This window comes from Canis lupus, chromosome 17 (assembly GCF_011100685.1).
Source record: "Canis lupus familiaris isolate Mischka breed German Shepherd chromosome 17, alternate assembly UU_Cfam_GSD_1.0, whole genome shotgun sequence".
NCBI classification, from domain to species: Eukaryota; Metazoa; Chordata; class Mammalia; order Carnivora; family Canidae; genus Canis; species Canis lupus.
In genome coordinates, this window is record NC_049238.1 from 25,800,590 (window position 1) to 25,818,265 (window position 17,676).

Below are 17,676 nucleotides of genomic sequence, written 5' to 3' on the forward strand. Positions count from 1 at the left end.
GTTATATAGGAATCAGTGTGAGGCAGATTTTGAAGAACTGATTATAGTAGTAGAAGTTTTTGCCATACCATTGATAGGTAGTATTGTCTTCCTACCTGAAAGATATTCTTTGACCAGTATACTTCTCATTGGTCAAGGTGATACCAAATTTATATCCATTTTTGTGCTTCATTATAATCCAATTGCCAACTAACTTTGAATGGATTTTCCTTCTTAGCTTTATGTTCTTGATTTATAGCAGAGATTAACAAAGTATGGCTAGTAGACTTGGTGCCTCTATCTGTAAAAAAGTTTTATTGAAATACAGCTATGCCTGTTTGTGTGTTGTTCTTGATTGGTCAGAGATTAACAAACTATGGCTAGTAGACTTGGTGCCTCTATCTGAAAAAAGTTTTATTGAAATACAGCTATGCCTGTTTGTGTATTGTCCATAGCTGTTTTCATGCCACAGTGGTAGACTTAGTAGTTGCAACACGGATTGTATAGTCTTCGTTGCTTAAATCATTTGCTATCTGGACTGTATGGAAAAGATTTTGCCAACCCCAGATTTGTAGGAATGTCTATTTCTTTGTTTCTTGCTGTGGCTCAGAATATCTTGGTGGAATTTTGTTAGTAATACTTTCTGTAGACAAAAATTGTTCTCGTGTCAGAAATAGATTTCTGTAAACTTTGCATGTGCTCATTTTAAGTTGTTTTTAAATTGGTGTCTGAATCAGAGGCTTAATGTGCAGTTCAGTAAAAACAGTAACTAATTGACCTAATCAGACCAAGTAAATGTCTCCCTCTTGGATTCCAGATTTAACTTAGTTATGTCATTTTTAGGCCAACCATTGCCAGCAGAAATGACACTTGCCCAACTTTTAACTCTCCTATACGACCGAAAACTTCCTCAAGGTTACCGTTCAATAGACCTGACTGTTAAATTGGGATCTAGAGTTATCACAGACCCAAGTCTATCAAAAACAGACTCTTTTAAAAGGTTACACCCTGAAAAAGGTATGTAATGATGTTTCTTTAAAACTATAGTCTGTGATCCAAGGAAGTAGGAATTTCTGTAGCTAATGACTTAATTTACCTTTGTTTTTATTATATTAAGTTAATGAAGTATTTTTCTTTATGATGGAATTTTTTGTAAGTATTAAAAAATTGCTTTTATTTTCACTAGAAATTAATCTTAATTTCTCTTAAAGCATCACTTATTTTATAAGCACATGTGTGATTTATTGTTAGCCTTTTGCATTCTTCAGTAAATTCTAGTGTTTTCAAAAACATTTCAAGAAGTTTTGCTGTTTTCAGTAGGATTATTTGGGTTTTTAGTATTTATAGAATCTGGTTCTGTGTAAACATACTAACCTTTGGTTTTTCTTTGTGAGTGGTTCAAAGTTAAATCAATATGGTATAATTTTTAGTTTTCAGTACGAGAAGTCTTTGTTGGTATTCAGTTTTTTGTAATGGGATACTCAGAACATGATGTGTATATATATTAGCATTTGCTTTGAATCTCTGTGGACATACTTATTTTTACATACAATATAATTTACAAATATGACCTAAAGGACAATGCTTCTCAAACCTAATATGCATATAATTTACCTACAGAACACTTCTAAAATGCAGATTCTTATTCGGTAGGTCAAGAGTGGGACCTGAGAATTCTACATTTCCAAGGCTCTAGGATGATGCCAGTGGTTGTATGCCAGTGAACATACTTTGAATAGCAAGACTATAAGAAGCAACATCAGAAATCATTAAAAAAACTATTGTGGCATCTGGCTCTAAAGCTTTATCTGCATAACCTAAAATATTTATGTTCTTTGTTAAGTAGAGAGAGGTGACAAGAAGATCTACTTTGTAAATGAAAGATTATTATAAAAAGAGATACTTTCTTATCTGTTATTTGTAATTTATTGTTCTAGATCATGGAGACTTACTTGGTAGCTGTCCAGAAGATGAGGCTCTCACTCCAAGTGATGAATGTATGGATGGGATATTGGATGAATCTTTACTTGAAACCTGTCCCATTCAGTCACCATTACAAGTTTTTGCAGGAATGGGTGGACTGGCTCTTATTGCAGAAAGACTACCCATGTTATATCCAGAAGTAATTCAACAAGTAAGATAAAATTCCTAATCAAATATATCATTCCACAGCAAAGCCCTTTGTTCTTTTTTCCTTTTTAAAAAACTTAGTTCTGTTAACCTTTTGAGTTACAGTCTTTGAGTATCATATAAGTCTTTCAAAGGTCAGCCTATTCAGAGCTTTGTGAGAATTAGTTGGTACCAAAGAAATGCTGAAGACCGAGCACATTTGCCAAAGTCTTTACACTGAAGCATTACCTTGATTTTATGGTCATCACACTGTAATATTTTATTTCTGTGCTTCTTTAGGTATATTAATTATGGATATTACTGAAAACGGGAGAGTTAGATAGTAGTATATACCTCTACCCAAATGCACTGTCTTTTTGATTAGCTTTTTTCCCTGTTTTAGGTACCATTTCCATTTCAGGTAGTTTTAAAAGCAAACTGCTTTAACCTCTTAACTGTTAATTAATGTTACTATTGATGTAGGTACTTTAGGTACTTTCAGTGCTCTTTTATTAAGGAGGAAGGAGTGTGACTCATGGAAAGTTGTAAATACAAAGCACTTGATTTTATTGAATGAAGTAGGGGAATTATTCCTCTGTAATTTCATGTACTTAGTGTATATATGTGTGTGTGTATATAATGTTTCCTAACAAAGGACCACAAACTGAATGGCCTAATGCAACAGAAATGGATTCTTCTATGGGGTAGGGAATCTCTAAGTCTGAAATGAGGTTGTTGCAAGACCCGTGGGCCCCATGCAGGCTCTGGGGAAGAATCCGTCTCATCTCAGCTGCTGGTGGTTGCTGGCACTTGGCTTTCATTGGCCTGTAGCTCCTCCAGTCCAATTCCTGCCTACATTTTCACACAGCCATCTGTCTTGTATCTCTCTCTCTTTATAAAGACAACTGGCACTGATTTAGGATCCACCCTGATCTATATGCAGGGAACCCTAGAGTTCTATACTGTTAGAGATTAATAAATGAATGAATAGAGAAGAAGGGAACATTTTTACTTGCAGTTCAGGGCCAACTAATAAATGTAGAAGGAACGGTAGAAAGTCACTATTTAGCAACCACTGTAGTAATTATTGTTTTAGGTAAGAATTTTTAAAGTGCTAATTCTAACTGAAGTTTGGAGGAAAAACAAGATATTTACATAGTCTTAAAGACTGTCTATAGATTCTTAACTGATAGAAAGGATAAACCAGCAACTTTACCTAGAAATAAATAAATGTATGGATGTATGTATCTAACTTTAAAGTAGAGGTACTTATCAGATACCACCATGCTCATGATATCATTTAATTCCTGATGATTGGGAGCTTTTTAAAAACATGTCCCTTTATTGGTCCTTTTATTCCTCTATTTTGAGGAGATCATTTAAAGTCAAGTCTTTAATTTGAACCTGATGTTGAACACACAAATAGCCAAGCAGATATTTTCTTTTTCTTTAGGTGAGTGCTCCGGTAGTAACTTCAACCACTCAAGAAAAGCCAAAAGATAGCGATCAGTTTGAATGGGTGACAATTGAGCAATCAGGGGAATTAGTTTATGAAGCACCAGAAACCATTGCAGCTGAACCTCCACCTATCAAATCAGCAGTACAGACTATGTCTCCCATACCTGCCCATTCTTTGGCTGCTTTTGGATTATTTCTTCGTCTTCCGGGCTATGCTGAAGTGCTACTGAAAGAGAGAAAACACGCCCAGTGCCTTCTTCGACTGGTATTGGGAGTGACAGATGATGGAGAAGGAAGTAAGTCTTTGAAATTATTAATGAAATTAAACATAGGTAGGTTGTGTAAAAGTTATTCAGAGCAGTGCCTATTATTCATTATTTCTTTCATAGTAAAACTGCTATATGATTTGTGTTGGTAGTTTCATTCTAATGATACATACAGCAAGGCCTAAAAAATCTTCAGTTTCATTTTTTTATTCATACAAAATGTGTTCACTGGTTATAAAACTGCTGGATACCATCAGAGGCAGTCAAAAATGAAGCAGCTCTTTAGATCCTGCCGTCATGTAGCTAATGTTCTCCAAAAGTAGCAACAAGCAATATATATAAGCATACAAAAGACTTGGGAGAGGTACAGTATTATCAAGGCTCAGAGGTATGAAACTGCTTCCTTACTACCCAGCTATATGAATACAGTGGCATAGTAATTTTTAGTAGGGCCTGGAAGGACAGAGTCTGGGCTGAGATGAGCTAGAAAGATGAGTTGAGCAGTGTTTATGTGCTTAGATTATATATGAGAGAGGATAAGTTAGCAGATGACAATTTGCATAAAAAGCACTGAGAGCTCATTTGAAAAGCTATGATTAATAATAGATCATGAAGTATTATTAAGAACTTCAGATTTTATTCTGAATAGTAATGAAGATCTATTAAAATGTATGAACCAAGTCATGATATCATGACAGTCTGTCTTAAAATGAATCGAAGGAGTGTTTAGACTAAATAGAAAGTGGAAAATAAACTTACATAATAATTATTTTCTAATATAATAATACAGGATAATAATAAAAAGCTATGGCAGTTTCCCTTGGGCTGTTAATTTTAAGGGAATATTAAAGAGTCCTAATATAGGGTAGCCTAGCAAGTAGATTTTCAGTTTACCTATGATTCTTCAGTTAATGACCATTCCATTTGAAAATTAACAATTGTTCTTAATTTTAAAGTCACATGGTTTTGATTAGAGTTGAAATCTGTAACATGCCAGTTAGAATATTAAACCCTTACTACAAGTGTATTTAATTTAATAAAACTATGTTAATTTATTTGCCGATCCTGTAACTCTGAAGCTATTGAATATTCAAAGTACATATTTTACCAAAAAAAAAAAAAAAACCCACATTCTTTTCTTTTGTATTTTCATATTGATGGAATTCTTTAAAAATGGTAACATTATTTTAAATGTTATTGTAATAACTTACTAAATTATAACTTCTGTGTACTAAGTAATCTTAGTTGTTTGGTTTCATATATAAATTGTATATACCTGTTTCAATAGATCAGAAATTTTTTTTAAAGATTTATTTATTTATTTTAGAGAGCAAAAGAGAGAACAAGAGCAAGAAGGGCAGAGGGAGGAGGAGAGAGAATCTCAAGCAGACTCTGTGGCTCAGACTGTTAATTGAGCTAAAACCCAGGCGCCGCAGATCAGGAATTTCTAATTACTTGATCTGTGGGTTGTTGTTTTTTTTTATTTTGTTTTGTTTTGTTTATAATTTAAGTAGATAGAAGGGTAAATGGTATTTTGGCACTCTTACAAAATGATAGGTGTAACCCTTAGCAGAAAATTGCCTTTATGCCATTTCACCTTTTTTTTTTTAGTGAATATTCAATGACTGTTTATTAAAAAGTGTAATTCTGGTATCCATTTCTGAGGTGGTTTTCTCATCCACCATTCATATAGCAGTAGTTTTTGGTTTTGGGTTTTTGCATTTAGCATTCGTTTCTAACTAGATGTAATAGAAAACTGTGTTACAGACCAAACAAAATAGTTTTACTGTTTTGTTACCTTTTCATGGTTGAAACTACTCCCAAGGCAATCAGATTATCTTTATACTGTTGTGAGGAACTTTCAATGCTTCTATTTTAGTTGTTAGGTTTTAGTTTAATTTCTGGTTTATAATAATCTCAACATAGTCTATAACTATTAATTAACATATAAATATATTTCAACTACTTTTGTTTACATATATGATATCTTAGAGTTTTTCCAGACACTTATTAAATTTTCAGGTATTATTCTATTTGTTGTCTTCGGGTTTTTAATAAATTTAGTAATATATTTCATGTTGTCTGTTATGTTATCACTATTAATTTCTAACCCTGTATATTGTTTTTTATTATGTTCTTAAATAGTTTTAATGTTGTCTTTCTTTTTAATTCTAGGTCATATTCTGCAGTCTCCATCAGCCAATGTGCTTCCAACTCTTCCTTTCCATGTCCTTCGTAGCTTGTTTAGTACTACACCATTGACAACTGATGATGGTGTGCTTCTCAGGCGGATGGCATTGGAAATTGGAGCACTACACCTCATTCTTGTCTGCCTCTCTGCTCTGAGCCACCATGCCCCACGAGTACCAAACTCTAGTCTCAATCAAGCAGAGGTGGGTTTAGTTTTAATTATTTAGATTATGAAAAAGTTAAGTTTAAACATGGAGTACAGAATAGGTTTTTTTCCTGAAATAATATTTCAGTGTACTCCTTTTTTGCTTGTAAAACAAAGGATACTTATTTATTTAAAATATTTTATTTATTTATTCATTCATTCATTCATTCATTCATTCATTCATCAGAGACACACAGAGAGAGAAGCAAAGACATAGATATAGGCAGGAGAGGCAGGCTCCCCACAGGGAGCCCGATGTGAGACTTAATCTCAGGACCTCAGGATCATGACCTGAGCCAAAGGCAAACTCTCAACCACTGAGCCACCCAGGTGCACCGTAAAAAAAAGGGTATTTAAAAGAGAAACTGTGAATTGTTTTTTTCCCTATTAGGCTCTTTTAAAAAACCATAAGTAAACCCATCTACTTGAAAAACAAAGATTTAGTAGCTTGAGAAGCTTCCCAGAATATGCTGAATTTATACCCTGATCTCTCATCCTTTTCTTTCTTGGACTTTAGTGAATCATAGTATTGAATTGGAGCTTCTAGCCAGTTCAGTAAGACAAGGGAAATAAAGAAAAAAATAACCCTCATTATTTCAAGATGATTTGGTTATGTTTCTAGAAAACCCCCAAATAATTAATGAGTTTAATGAGGATACAGTATCTAGGTTCAGTATTTAAGTTACGTCTGTATACCAGAAAATAACCTAAAAGAAATTTTTTAAAGATATTTTTAGAAAGGCATCAAAAAGAAAATATCTGTAAATGAATCTAAAAAAATAATTGCAAGACACTTATGCATGAAATATGTGAAGTTTTTTTTATAAAGAAATACTAATCTTTAATAAACTGAGGTCTGTGCTCATGTTTATTTCCGTGGGCACAGAAAATACAACAGTTCAATAATATTTCTTATCAGACATTTGGATGGCTCAGTCGGTTAAGTATCTGCCTTTGGTTCAGGTCATGATCTCGGGGTCCTAGAATTGAGTCCTATATTGGGCTCCGTGCTCTGAGGAAAGTCTACTTCTCTCTCTCCCCACCCTTCCCTCTCCTTTTCCCTCTCCATCTCTGCCTGCCACTCCCCCTGCTTGTGCAATAAATTTTCTGTCAAATAAATTTTTAAAAAATAGTATTTCTTATCAAAGTGATCTTTATGTTTGATGGAATTTCAGATTTATTTTGAAGGAAATTGACAAGCCAATTCTAACATTTTTTGGGAATATGCAAGGGGTCAAGAATAGCCAAGGGAGTTTCAAAGAACAGCATACCTAGTAGGTTTATGCTATCCTGTATCAAAATTTATTATTAAGCTGTGGCATTAGTACAAGGATAGACTAGAAGCCCAGCAAACAATAGAGACTTAAATCCCTTTGTGTTTGGTTATCTGATATGACAACAGTAACTCTGCAACATAATGGAGTAAGTATAATCTTATCATTAATGATTTTCGGATCAGGTAAATATTCTTGTGGAACAAAAATGAATCTTTAAACCTTAATGTACACTATATGCAATAATTAATTTTAACTAATGATAGATCTGTATATGTAATACAAAATATAACAATGCCCTTTTACAAAAACCAGAGATACCTTTATGATCTTAGAGTAGACAAAGATTTCTTAAAAAGAATATTTTTAAAAGCACTAGCCCATGAGGGAAAAAAGCTGGAAAAAAGCAACTGTGTTAAAATTAAGAACTTTTCTTCGTCAAAATCACTAAGAATAGAGAAAAGGGTGGCTCGCCAGTTTAGCGCCTGCCTTCGGCCCAGGGTGTGATCCTAGAGACCCAGGATTGAGTCCTATGTCGGGCTCCCTGCATGGAGCCTGCTTCTCCCCCTGCCTGTGTCTCCCCCCCCCCACCCCCCTCTCTCTCTCTGTGTCTCTCATGAATAAATAAATAGAATCTTTAAAAAAAAAATAGAGAAAAGGGAAGTCACAGAATGGGAGACTACACCTTAAATATATATGAGAGACTATATTTGGGTATATCTGATAAAGAACTTATACTCTTAATAATTTGGAGAGCTTCCAAAATTACAAAAAGAAAAGGCAGAAAACCTAAAAGAAAAATAGATGAAAGGTTAGGCTGGTACTTGTATAGGAGGGGATACCTAACTATCCAATAAATGTGAGATGATGATATGTTTCTTAGTTATCAGAAAAGTACAAATGAAGACCTTTAATACACTATGATTACACACCCATCAGAAGGTGTAAAATTCCAAAGACCACCATGCCAAATATTGTCCTGTCATCATTTGTCATAATATAAAGTGACTAGGATAGATAAAATAATGAGACAGTAGAAAGGGTAAGCAAATTATCATCTACTATAAAACGGAACACTATAAGGTAATGAAAGTGAATGGCTACAGCCAACTACATGTAACAGCAGTGATGCATTTCATAACCACAACTAAAATGCCACACATAGTAGACTATCTACACAGCGTGATTCCAATTATATGATGTTCACAATTAGATTGAATCTATAGTGGCTAGAGTTTCATGCTTAGGTAGTAAACTTATAAGCAAAGGAAAGTAAGGAAGTAATGTGTATAAATATCAGGATTATAATTCACTTTGTGGAGAAATTGAAGGTTTGATGAGTAGGCAATGGAATAGGAGCAGTTCTTATGTACAGTGATCTAATTCTTGACCTGCACAGTTATAAGTTTTTGCAGTTCATTAAACTTGTTTTGTGTTTTTTCTCTGTATATGTTACACTTTATAGAGTTTTTTTAAATAACTTTTCATCAATAATGTTAATCTGTTAACTATATGGTAATGAAATTGTCATTCATTTAACAGTTTATCTTATGAAATGTGAAAGATGACATTTTCAGTCATAGATCCATAAAACCAAATTGCAGATCAATTTATGAAAGTATTGTTCATGATTTTTTCCTTAGAAAATATTCCCATTAAAAGAAATGAAAAGGGCAGCCCTGGTGGCGCAGCGGTTTAGCACTGCCTGCAGCTCAGGGTGTGATGCTGGGGGCCCGGGATCAAGTCCCATGTCAGGCTCCCTGCATGGAGCCTGCTTCTCCCTCTGCCTGTGTCTCTGCCTCTCTCTCTCTGTCTCTCATGAATAAATAAATACAAATCTTAAAAAAAAAAAAAAAGAAATGAAAAATATTAGTATTACTCTTAAATTACCCTTGTAATTAATTATGTAATTAAGATGACCTAATCTTAATTCGAATTAGTTTTGAATGTACATGATATATTTAACGAAAATTCTTTAAAAGGGAGTTTTTGTTATAAAATTAATTTTACGGTCCTCAAAAATAATAATAATCAACCTTTACAGAGTTTGAGGTTAATAAAGCCAGTCGTTCTAAATAATTGCTTCTGTCTCACATCATTTAATATGTCCTCTTTTGCCAAAGAGATTTTTCTACACATCACATTCTGAATAAGAAAGAAATTGAGGATTATTCCTTCTAGAAATAGAAACAGTCTTGCTTACTATAATTGAAAACATGTGACACCATTATAGAATTCTCCTAAGATATGCTTGTACTAGATTCATCCTAAGGGATCTGACTCATATCCCTGTTCCTTTCATTGTTTTCTCTATTTAATTTAGAGTAATTCTGTCATCTTTATCCCATCTTTTACTGAGATTTTAAATTTTTTATTTATTCTAAAATAAAGCATTTGTTCTCATTTTCCCCCTGCCCCTAGCAACTACTAGTTTGTGTTTTGTCTCTGTATTTACCTACTCTGGGTATTTAACGTAAATGGAATGGTACAGTATGTTACCTTTGGTGTCTGTCTTCTTTGACTTAGCATGTTTTTGAGGTTCATCCACAAAGTAGCATGTATCAGTACTTCATTACTTCTTATGGCTGAGTATTTCTAGTGTGTGTGTGTGTGTGTGTGTGTATCACAATTAGTTTATACATTTATCCTTTGATGAGTATTTGGGTTTTTTTGACCTTTTGGCTATTAAGAAAATCTCACTGTGGACCTATTTATCAGTTTTTGTTTCTTTGGCTATATATCTAGGAATGGATTTGCTGGGTCACATAGTAATCTTTTATTAAATTTTTTGAGCCGTCTTCAGACTATTTTGTTTAGCAGCTAAACTATTTTCATTTGTACTGATAAATGTTTTTGAGGGTAAATAAAACCAAATAGAAATTTTCATATATTATCATATATTTCATATAAAATATTTCATATTTTTTTCTTATAAGCCACAGGTATCAAGCACTCATAACCCTACATCAACAGAAGAACAGCAGCTGTATTGGGCCAAAGGAACTGGCTTTGGAACAGGCTCTACAGCTTCTGGATGGGATGTGGAACAAGCTTTAACCAAACAGAGGCTGGAAGAAGAACATGTTACCTGTCTTCTGCAGGTATGTTTACAAAGTTGATATTTTCAGTGATAACAGTTAAATTTTTTGCATTTGTATAAAATAGTTAATTTTTAAATTTTTGTATTGAGTTTTAAGTATTGACTATCCAACTCATGCTCAGCTATTTCTGTAAAACATTATGTTCCTCGCTCTCAGTACATTTAAGATACCACTATACAAAGATTGTTCTTCTCTACTTGTGACTATAAATTTCTCCCTCTCAGCTTCTTCATGGAGAGGAAAGTGACAAGGGTGAAATTCTCCAATAACTGGATAATGTATACCATTTTAACTTCTTCTAGTCATCTTTTCATCTAAAGTGCTGTATCTGGACTCTTAAAAAAATTACTGATTTATAGCTTCGTTTTTCATATTGTTTTATGACTTTTCTAGAATCAGGCAAGTGAACAAGTATGGAAAGTCCCACAGCACCAATATGAGAAGGGGAGGTGTTTAAATATTAGCTTTAGTCCCTGCATCAACTAATTGACTAAAATAGGTCAAATCTTTGAGCCTTATTTTCTGCAATTCTATAGTGATAGGCACATTCTAGTATGAAATTCTTAAGATCACTCTCAAACTGTAAAGTGGATCTAGTCAATAAAATAATATCAGAATTGCTGCTAAGTTTTTTTTTTTTTTTTTAATTGATTTATGATAGTCATACAGAGAGAGAGGGAGAGAGGCAGAGACATAGGCAGAGGGAGAAGAAGCAGGCTCCATGCACCGGGAGCCTGACATGGGATTCGATCCCGGGTCTCCAGGATCGCGCCCTGGGCCAAAGGCAGGCGCCAAACCGCTGCGCCACCCAGGGATCCCTGCTGCTAAGTTTTTAAGTATGTGTTCTTAGCTGGATTATTTTCTATATGTCTAGCTGTAGTGTACCATCATATTAAAAGCACACCCTTCTCTTTTAAAGATCTGAAGAAAAAAATATCTTGTTTTTAAAAGATAGACATTGACTGACTTGAAAATATAAACTCTTGGTACTCTGAATAACAAAATGTGGACTTTTAAAGTGTGTGAAGCTAAAATCCAACTTAAAGCCAACAATTTTTATTTTTAGGTTCTTGCAAGTTATATAAATCCTGTGAGTGGTGCAATAAATGGAGAGGCCCAGTCATCTCATGAGAGTCGAGTTCAGAACAGTAATGCCCTTCCTTCTGTACTTCTAGAGCTGCTCAGCCAGTCTTGCCTCATCCCAGCTATGTCCTCTTATCTTCGAAATGATTCAGGTAAATTACATTCTCCTTAGTCCTTTGTTAACTTATTTTATAATCTATTAAAATAATAAGATACAATCGAAGTATTTGGTATTAGTCTTCCCCAGTATATGTAGATATGAGATTAATGGATTTATTTCTTAATTATTCTGGAGATACTTAGTTGTTTTTAAGGACTCCTAAATGGATAACTGTGTTGTGACCTGTCCTGGAACACAAAATCAAGGTTTTCATTATCCCTTTGTTTTAACCTCTGAATGTACTTTTTAAAAAAAAGTAACGTATAACTAGAAATAATGGGGCAAAGGCTGGCAGCTTCATGACCATATTCTGAGCTAAATATGGTTGATTGAACTTCTTTGCATTTTAATGTTTGTTTATCTCAAGCACTATACAATATCAGATGATGGTAATTTGAAGAAAGGCAGATAAATTATTCTAATCCATAGATACTTAATAATAAGAGTACTAGCTTTTACAAATTCAATAATAAAAGTACTGTAAGTACTTTGCCAGTATGCAACTGATAATTGAAACTAGTTTATTTTTACCTTAGTTGTGAAATTAGTCCCAAGAATTGGTATTCTTTTCCTAAATAATAATTGAAAGTTGTATTTTGTTTACACATATTACCAAGGAAAACAAACAGTTAACATCTCCTTTTAGCCAGGAACTTTTAGTTTTTTATTTTTATTTTCAACAATCTGCTCTGCTTCTTCTGTCTTTATTCATATTCTTACTTATGAAAATAGACATTTACACATTTAAATAGACTATTAAGGAAGACTAAGTAAGAAAAGTAATGGGAATAAGTCTTGAAGTCTATTTGGTGCTTGGAGCAGTTTAATGCATGGTTGGATGAATGGAAAAGGTATTTCTATTTCAAAAGTGGTAGCTGCCCCTTATCTTCTACTATCATGGAGATGATTAGGCTTTAAAAGCATATAATTTTCTAGTTACCTAAAATTTCTTCATAAAAATGTTGAAGTGATAGATTATTTAGGTTGATTTTTTTTCTTTACACTGACCTGTTTCATACGTCACATTCATCTTTTTTTAAAAGTAGGTGTGAAATACACAGTATATTTTTTTTAAGTAAAATATTTAGAGAGCTATAAGTACTTAAACTGTTGTAGATGTTGATTCTAAAATTTAATATTGGACTGTATAGAGAAATTGAATAGTAGAGTGAGATAAGATTTTTATCTTCTTCCACATTATTAAAATTATTTTATTAATCACTTCACTTTGAAAATTTATATCCTCTCAAAATTTTTAAAATTTGTCTTGTTCTGTAATTCAGTCTTTATATTACACTGAGCTTTTATGTTTATTATGGTTCAGGGTCAAGGAAATCCAGTGTTACCTACTTTTACTGTTTAAAATAATGTATTCATTCATGTAAGGTACATTTTCTGGTAAGTGTATATTAATAAGTAAACTGTGATTTATTAACTTTGGTTTTAGTAACCATGTGGAATTACAGAGACTTTGATACTGTATCTTGGAACTATTTTAGAAATTTAATATGACAAATCAGAGTTTGATCTTTGTGACTATTTACCAGTTAAAAGGTGTGTGTGTGTGTGTGTGTGTGTGTGTGTGTGTGTGTGTATGTGTTTTAGCCCAGGGTTTAGCTTCATGTGCTTGAATCTGGTACCTTCTTCTGTGATATAATTGGAATTGATATATTCATATTTGAGTGTGGTAACAAATTATTTTGAAATAATACTGTAAGATAAATTAATTAAAAGTGACTTAATTGAGATGAATAGGTCAGATCATTTGGCAGCACGCCTCTTAAATGATGTTTTCGATGATCAGAGAAAATTATTCTTGAGTTTGTGATATATTTTGGTCTTTAGTTTGTGAGAAAAGTATGCTTACGTAGAATATTCTAAATATGAATTGTTTTTTAAGAAAATATAGTTTAATGTTGTATTGGTAAATATGTTACTTATAATCTCTTTTGGTTAAAATGTTTTCTAGAGAGCATTTTAAAATCTAAATCTAAACAAAGTATTTAGTCATTTTTCCTGGAAGTTGGTAAAATTCCAATTTTAGAAAATTAATCTGTAGTCCATTTTCCAGTTTTATCATTTGCTGATAGACTGTTATTTTTTGGCAGTTTTGGGTGGTGGGGATAGGGTAAAGTATCTAGTCTAGAATCGTCTACATTATTTGTCATATTTCTTCTCTTAATCTGAAACAGTTCCCAGCTTTTCTTTGTCTTTCATAATACTGACATTTTTACAGGGTACACCATTTATTTCATAGACTGTCTGGCAAGTTGGTATTTAAGTGTGAGAACAGTGCTAATAATTTCACTTGAGACATTATATTCAAGAGATGGTTTGTTTACATCACCAGCAGGTAATATACAAAAACACAGGTATGATGCAATAGGCTCTTTTAAGAGCTGTAGTCAAGTAGTACACATTTTGTTTCTGTGTTTTTAAACAATAGGCAAACAAGACAAAATATAGAAACATAAAGTAGTGTATGCCCTACTTTTTTCATTGGCCTGCCATTGACTGTTGAATGTGGTTTCTTAACTACCTTCCTACCTCCTTTTTGTCCTTTTGCAGTTCCTAATGTACTAGTTAGGTACTTTGAAATCCTATAACTTTTCTTCTTAATTACTATTAAAGATTGACATGAATACCAGAATTTGCTCCTCCTTGTTTCTTTTCTTTTCTTTTTTCTTTTTTTTTTTTTTTTAAGATTTTATTTACTTATTTATGAGAGACGCAGAGAGAGAGAGAGAGAGAGGCAGAGACACAGGCAGAGGGAGAAGCAGGCTCCATGCAGGGAGCCCAGTGCAGGACTTGATCCTAGGACCCCGAGATCACGACCTGAGCCAAAGGCAGACACTGAACCACTGAGCCACTCAGGCGTCCCTCCTTGTTTCTTTTAATGAAGACTTCAAGTTCTTAGAAGGCTAGCTTTGTAGCAGGTTAGCTATAAATCTGTTTTATTTTGGTGGAAGTTTAAGAATTGGCCAGAAATTTTAAGCAATTAACGATATGCTGGCCATACTGATAAACAGTAATTGCACACAGTGATTGATCTGCACTTTTAACTGTGTACATCTTTGCATCAGAGGTAAAAAGAGAGTACTCGCAGTTGCAAAATTATCACCAGCATGAAGAGTGCATACTGACTACTTAGGGGAAAGGACAACCTGTGTTCCATTATTGAGTTTGTAACAGTTCTATAACTGAGACAGTGATCATGTTCTCCAGAGAGAGGTACTGGCTGTATTTAGTCATGATACCTGTTAAATTTGGTTAATAAGTAATTCTCAACATTTTTACTTATAGCATAGTAATGGCTTTGCATTATTTACCCAGTATGTTATGTTTAGATTAATTTGTAAAATTTAAAAATTACTGGATGCTCTCTTATGAATGTGTATTTATCTGGAGCTTCATACAGACTTATCATTGTTAGGAGAAAATGCTAATATTTCTTTTTCTGTGTGAATTAACTATTTCAGGAGGAATTTTTAATAAACTAATAGCAGTTTTCCTACTATAACCTTTTCATATATTGGCCTCTCTCTTGGACTGAAAATGCATGGAGACGAAGATGTAGAAGCTTGTTATAAGTGAAAGAATGGAGAAATTTTTGGGTTTGGTTTGGCAGCATCATAGGGGCAGTATAAGTCTTCATATTTAGCTAAATTAATCAGATTTGTCAAATGTTATAGCATGGTTCCAGTTACTTAAAACAGTTGAATATGTTTGAAGCCTAAAAAGTTCTTTTTATGCTAAGTAAAATAAAGATACCTGTTAAATGGTTTTGTATATTAGATTAACATGAAATCAGTGACATTACTCTGTTGGTCAATTCTGTGTACCAAGCAGTGTTGTGTATGTATTTTTAAATTTTTCTTGAAAGAACTTAATTCAGTGAGCTAAATTTATAAGAGAGTTGTTAGAAAAATTATAAAACAGTAAATCTGAAGCCAGAGCTTCAAGGTGGGTAATTGAAACAAGTGAATTAAATGTTTTATTCCAGTATCAATTTTAAAAGAAATCATAAAAACTCTTTAAAAAAGTAGTTAGGTAGATAGGAAAATCTTTGTATAAAGAATATGTTCATTTTAACTTCTTTTTCAAATTGCCATGTTATTTTGAAAGCTGTATGACCCTTATAAACAAGAATCATTTTTTCTCAAGCCATGGTTAATTAACATTTATGTTAGTTATGCTCTTTAAGCATGCAGTTTACCCTGCTGGCCACTAGATGGGGATCCTATTTCATTGCTAGCAATATTGGTTTAAAAAAACGTTAATGAATGTAGAATGTTACTTTTAGGGTTCCTCACCCTTACGTTGTCTTGGTGCCATTTTGGAAAATGACATGCTCCTATTTTCAGAAAGCAGCATCATTAAGCACATTAAATTACTTGCCATTAATTATCAAAGTGTAATAAAATCTCTACCATTTTAGTGCTGGTTTCATAGCATGGAGGTAAATATAGTTTCAGAAAGGAAAATTTGAATTTTCCTGTTCAGTCCCTGCCAATTTACAGATGAGGAAGGGACAAATGACAAAAATAAAATCCAAAGAAATTTATTCATTTCTCCAGGCTTAACTGTTTAGCAGTAATTTGGCCGTTATTAAACTCATAAATTAAAAAAAAATTTTTAAGGATTTTGTTTATTTGAGAAAGAAAAAGAGCAGGGCCCAAGGGGAGGGACAGAGGCAGAGAATCTTAAGCATTGGAGCTGACATCTCCATATCAAGACCCCAAGATCATGACTTGAGCCTAAACCAAGTTAGACCCTTAACTGACTGACTGTATGACCCAGGTGCCCCACAAATTTTCAGATTTTGAAGCAAGATATAAATGTTTTTTTTCAGTATGGAAAAGAGAAGTAAATAAACATGCTGTGTTAGAAACAGGTAGAAATGAGAAGACAAGCACAGGACTTTTTTGTTGGGTACATTATAGAGTACCTACCAACTTGTCTAGTTATCTTAGCTAAATGATATATATTTGTATTAAAATTTTTTCATCTTCACAGTATTGGTTTGGTAGTTCCATAGCTAGCTAAAGTGGGACAAAACCCATTACTGCAAGCTGTATTACACCATCTGATTTCCCTCACACTGGATTTTCCATGTGTAGAATTCTTATTGTATATTATCTTTGGTTATATTTCTCAAAAAGTCAACTCAAGTTTAATTTCATGAGTTATCCTATTTGAAAATACAGTTAATTTTGTTATGGCAAATGTCTTAATTTAAATATGACCACATTCTTTAAAACCTGAAGTTATTACTAAAAAGTTAATTTAATATACAATTGTACAAATAAAGTAAATGTACAATCTTCTCTTCCTACCCCCAACCCTGTACCCATCTTTTTGGTCTTAAAGGCAGCAAATTCAGGAGGGCCTATTGTTCTTTGGGAGCTTGGAGATTAAATTAGGGTTGTACCATGAAAAGCTATTAGTTTGGGATGCCTGGGTGGCTCAGTGGTTGAGTGTCTGCCTTTGGCTCAGGATGTTATCCCAGGATCTGGGATCGAGTCCCACATCGAGCTCCCTGCAAGGAGCCTGCTTCTCACTCTGCCTATGTCTCTGCTTCTCTCTCTCTCTCTCTCTCTCTCTCTCTCTCTGTCTCTCTCTGTCTCTCATGAATAAGTAAATCTTTAAAAAAGAAGAAAAGCTATTGGTTTATCAATAGAAAATATGTAAATCATCATTTTTGAAAAGTTATTTTGTTGATATACATTGCCTGGGAACAAACAAGTAGAAATTATTGAGCCATTATGACATAGTACTTAACTTTATATCTTAACAGTTTTCTTGGTAATAGTTTTTCGAAATTTTTGAGTTGTATTATGTATGTTTCTTT

The 17,676-nt window shown here is 33.3% G+C and overlaps 1 protein-coding gene across 16 annotated transcripts in view; it reads left to right on the forward strand.

Annotated features, from left to right (window-relative positions):
* BIRC6 (baculoviral IAP repeat containing 6) overlaps window positions 1-17,676 on the forward strand; it is a 230,691-nt gene that overhangs the window by 149,294 nt on the left and 63,721 nt on the right. For 15 of the 16 annotated variants that reach the window (XR_005372291.1, XM_038561234.1, XM_038561222.1 and 12 more), the window contains 6 exons: window positions 823-996; window positions 1,917-2,113; window positions 3,542-3,842; window positions 5,988-6,205; window positions 10,418-10,582; window positions 11,649-11,817. Coding sequence is in view for 15 of the 16 variants with exons in the window: in XM_038561234.1 (XP_038417162.1) it covers window positions 823-996; window positions 1,917-2,113; window positions 3,542-3,842; window positions 5,988-6,205; window positions 10,418-10,582; window positions 11,649-11,817 (1,224 nt within the window). In the remaining variant the exon portion in view is untranslated. The remainder of the gene's footprint in view (window positions 1-822; window positions 997-1,916; window positions 2,114-3,541; window positions 3,843-5,987; window positions 6,206-10,417; window positions 10,583-11,648; window positions 11,818-17,676) is intronic. The other variant, XM_038561223.1, reaches the window with a different exon arrangement.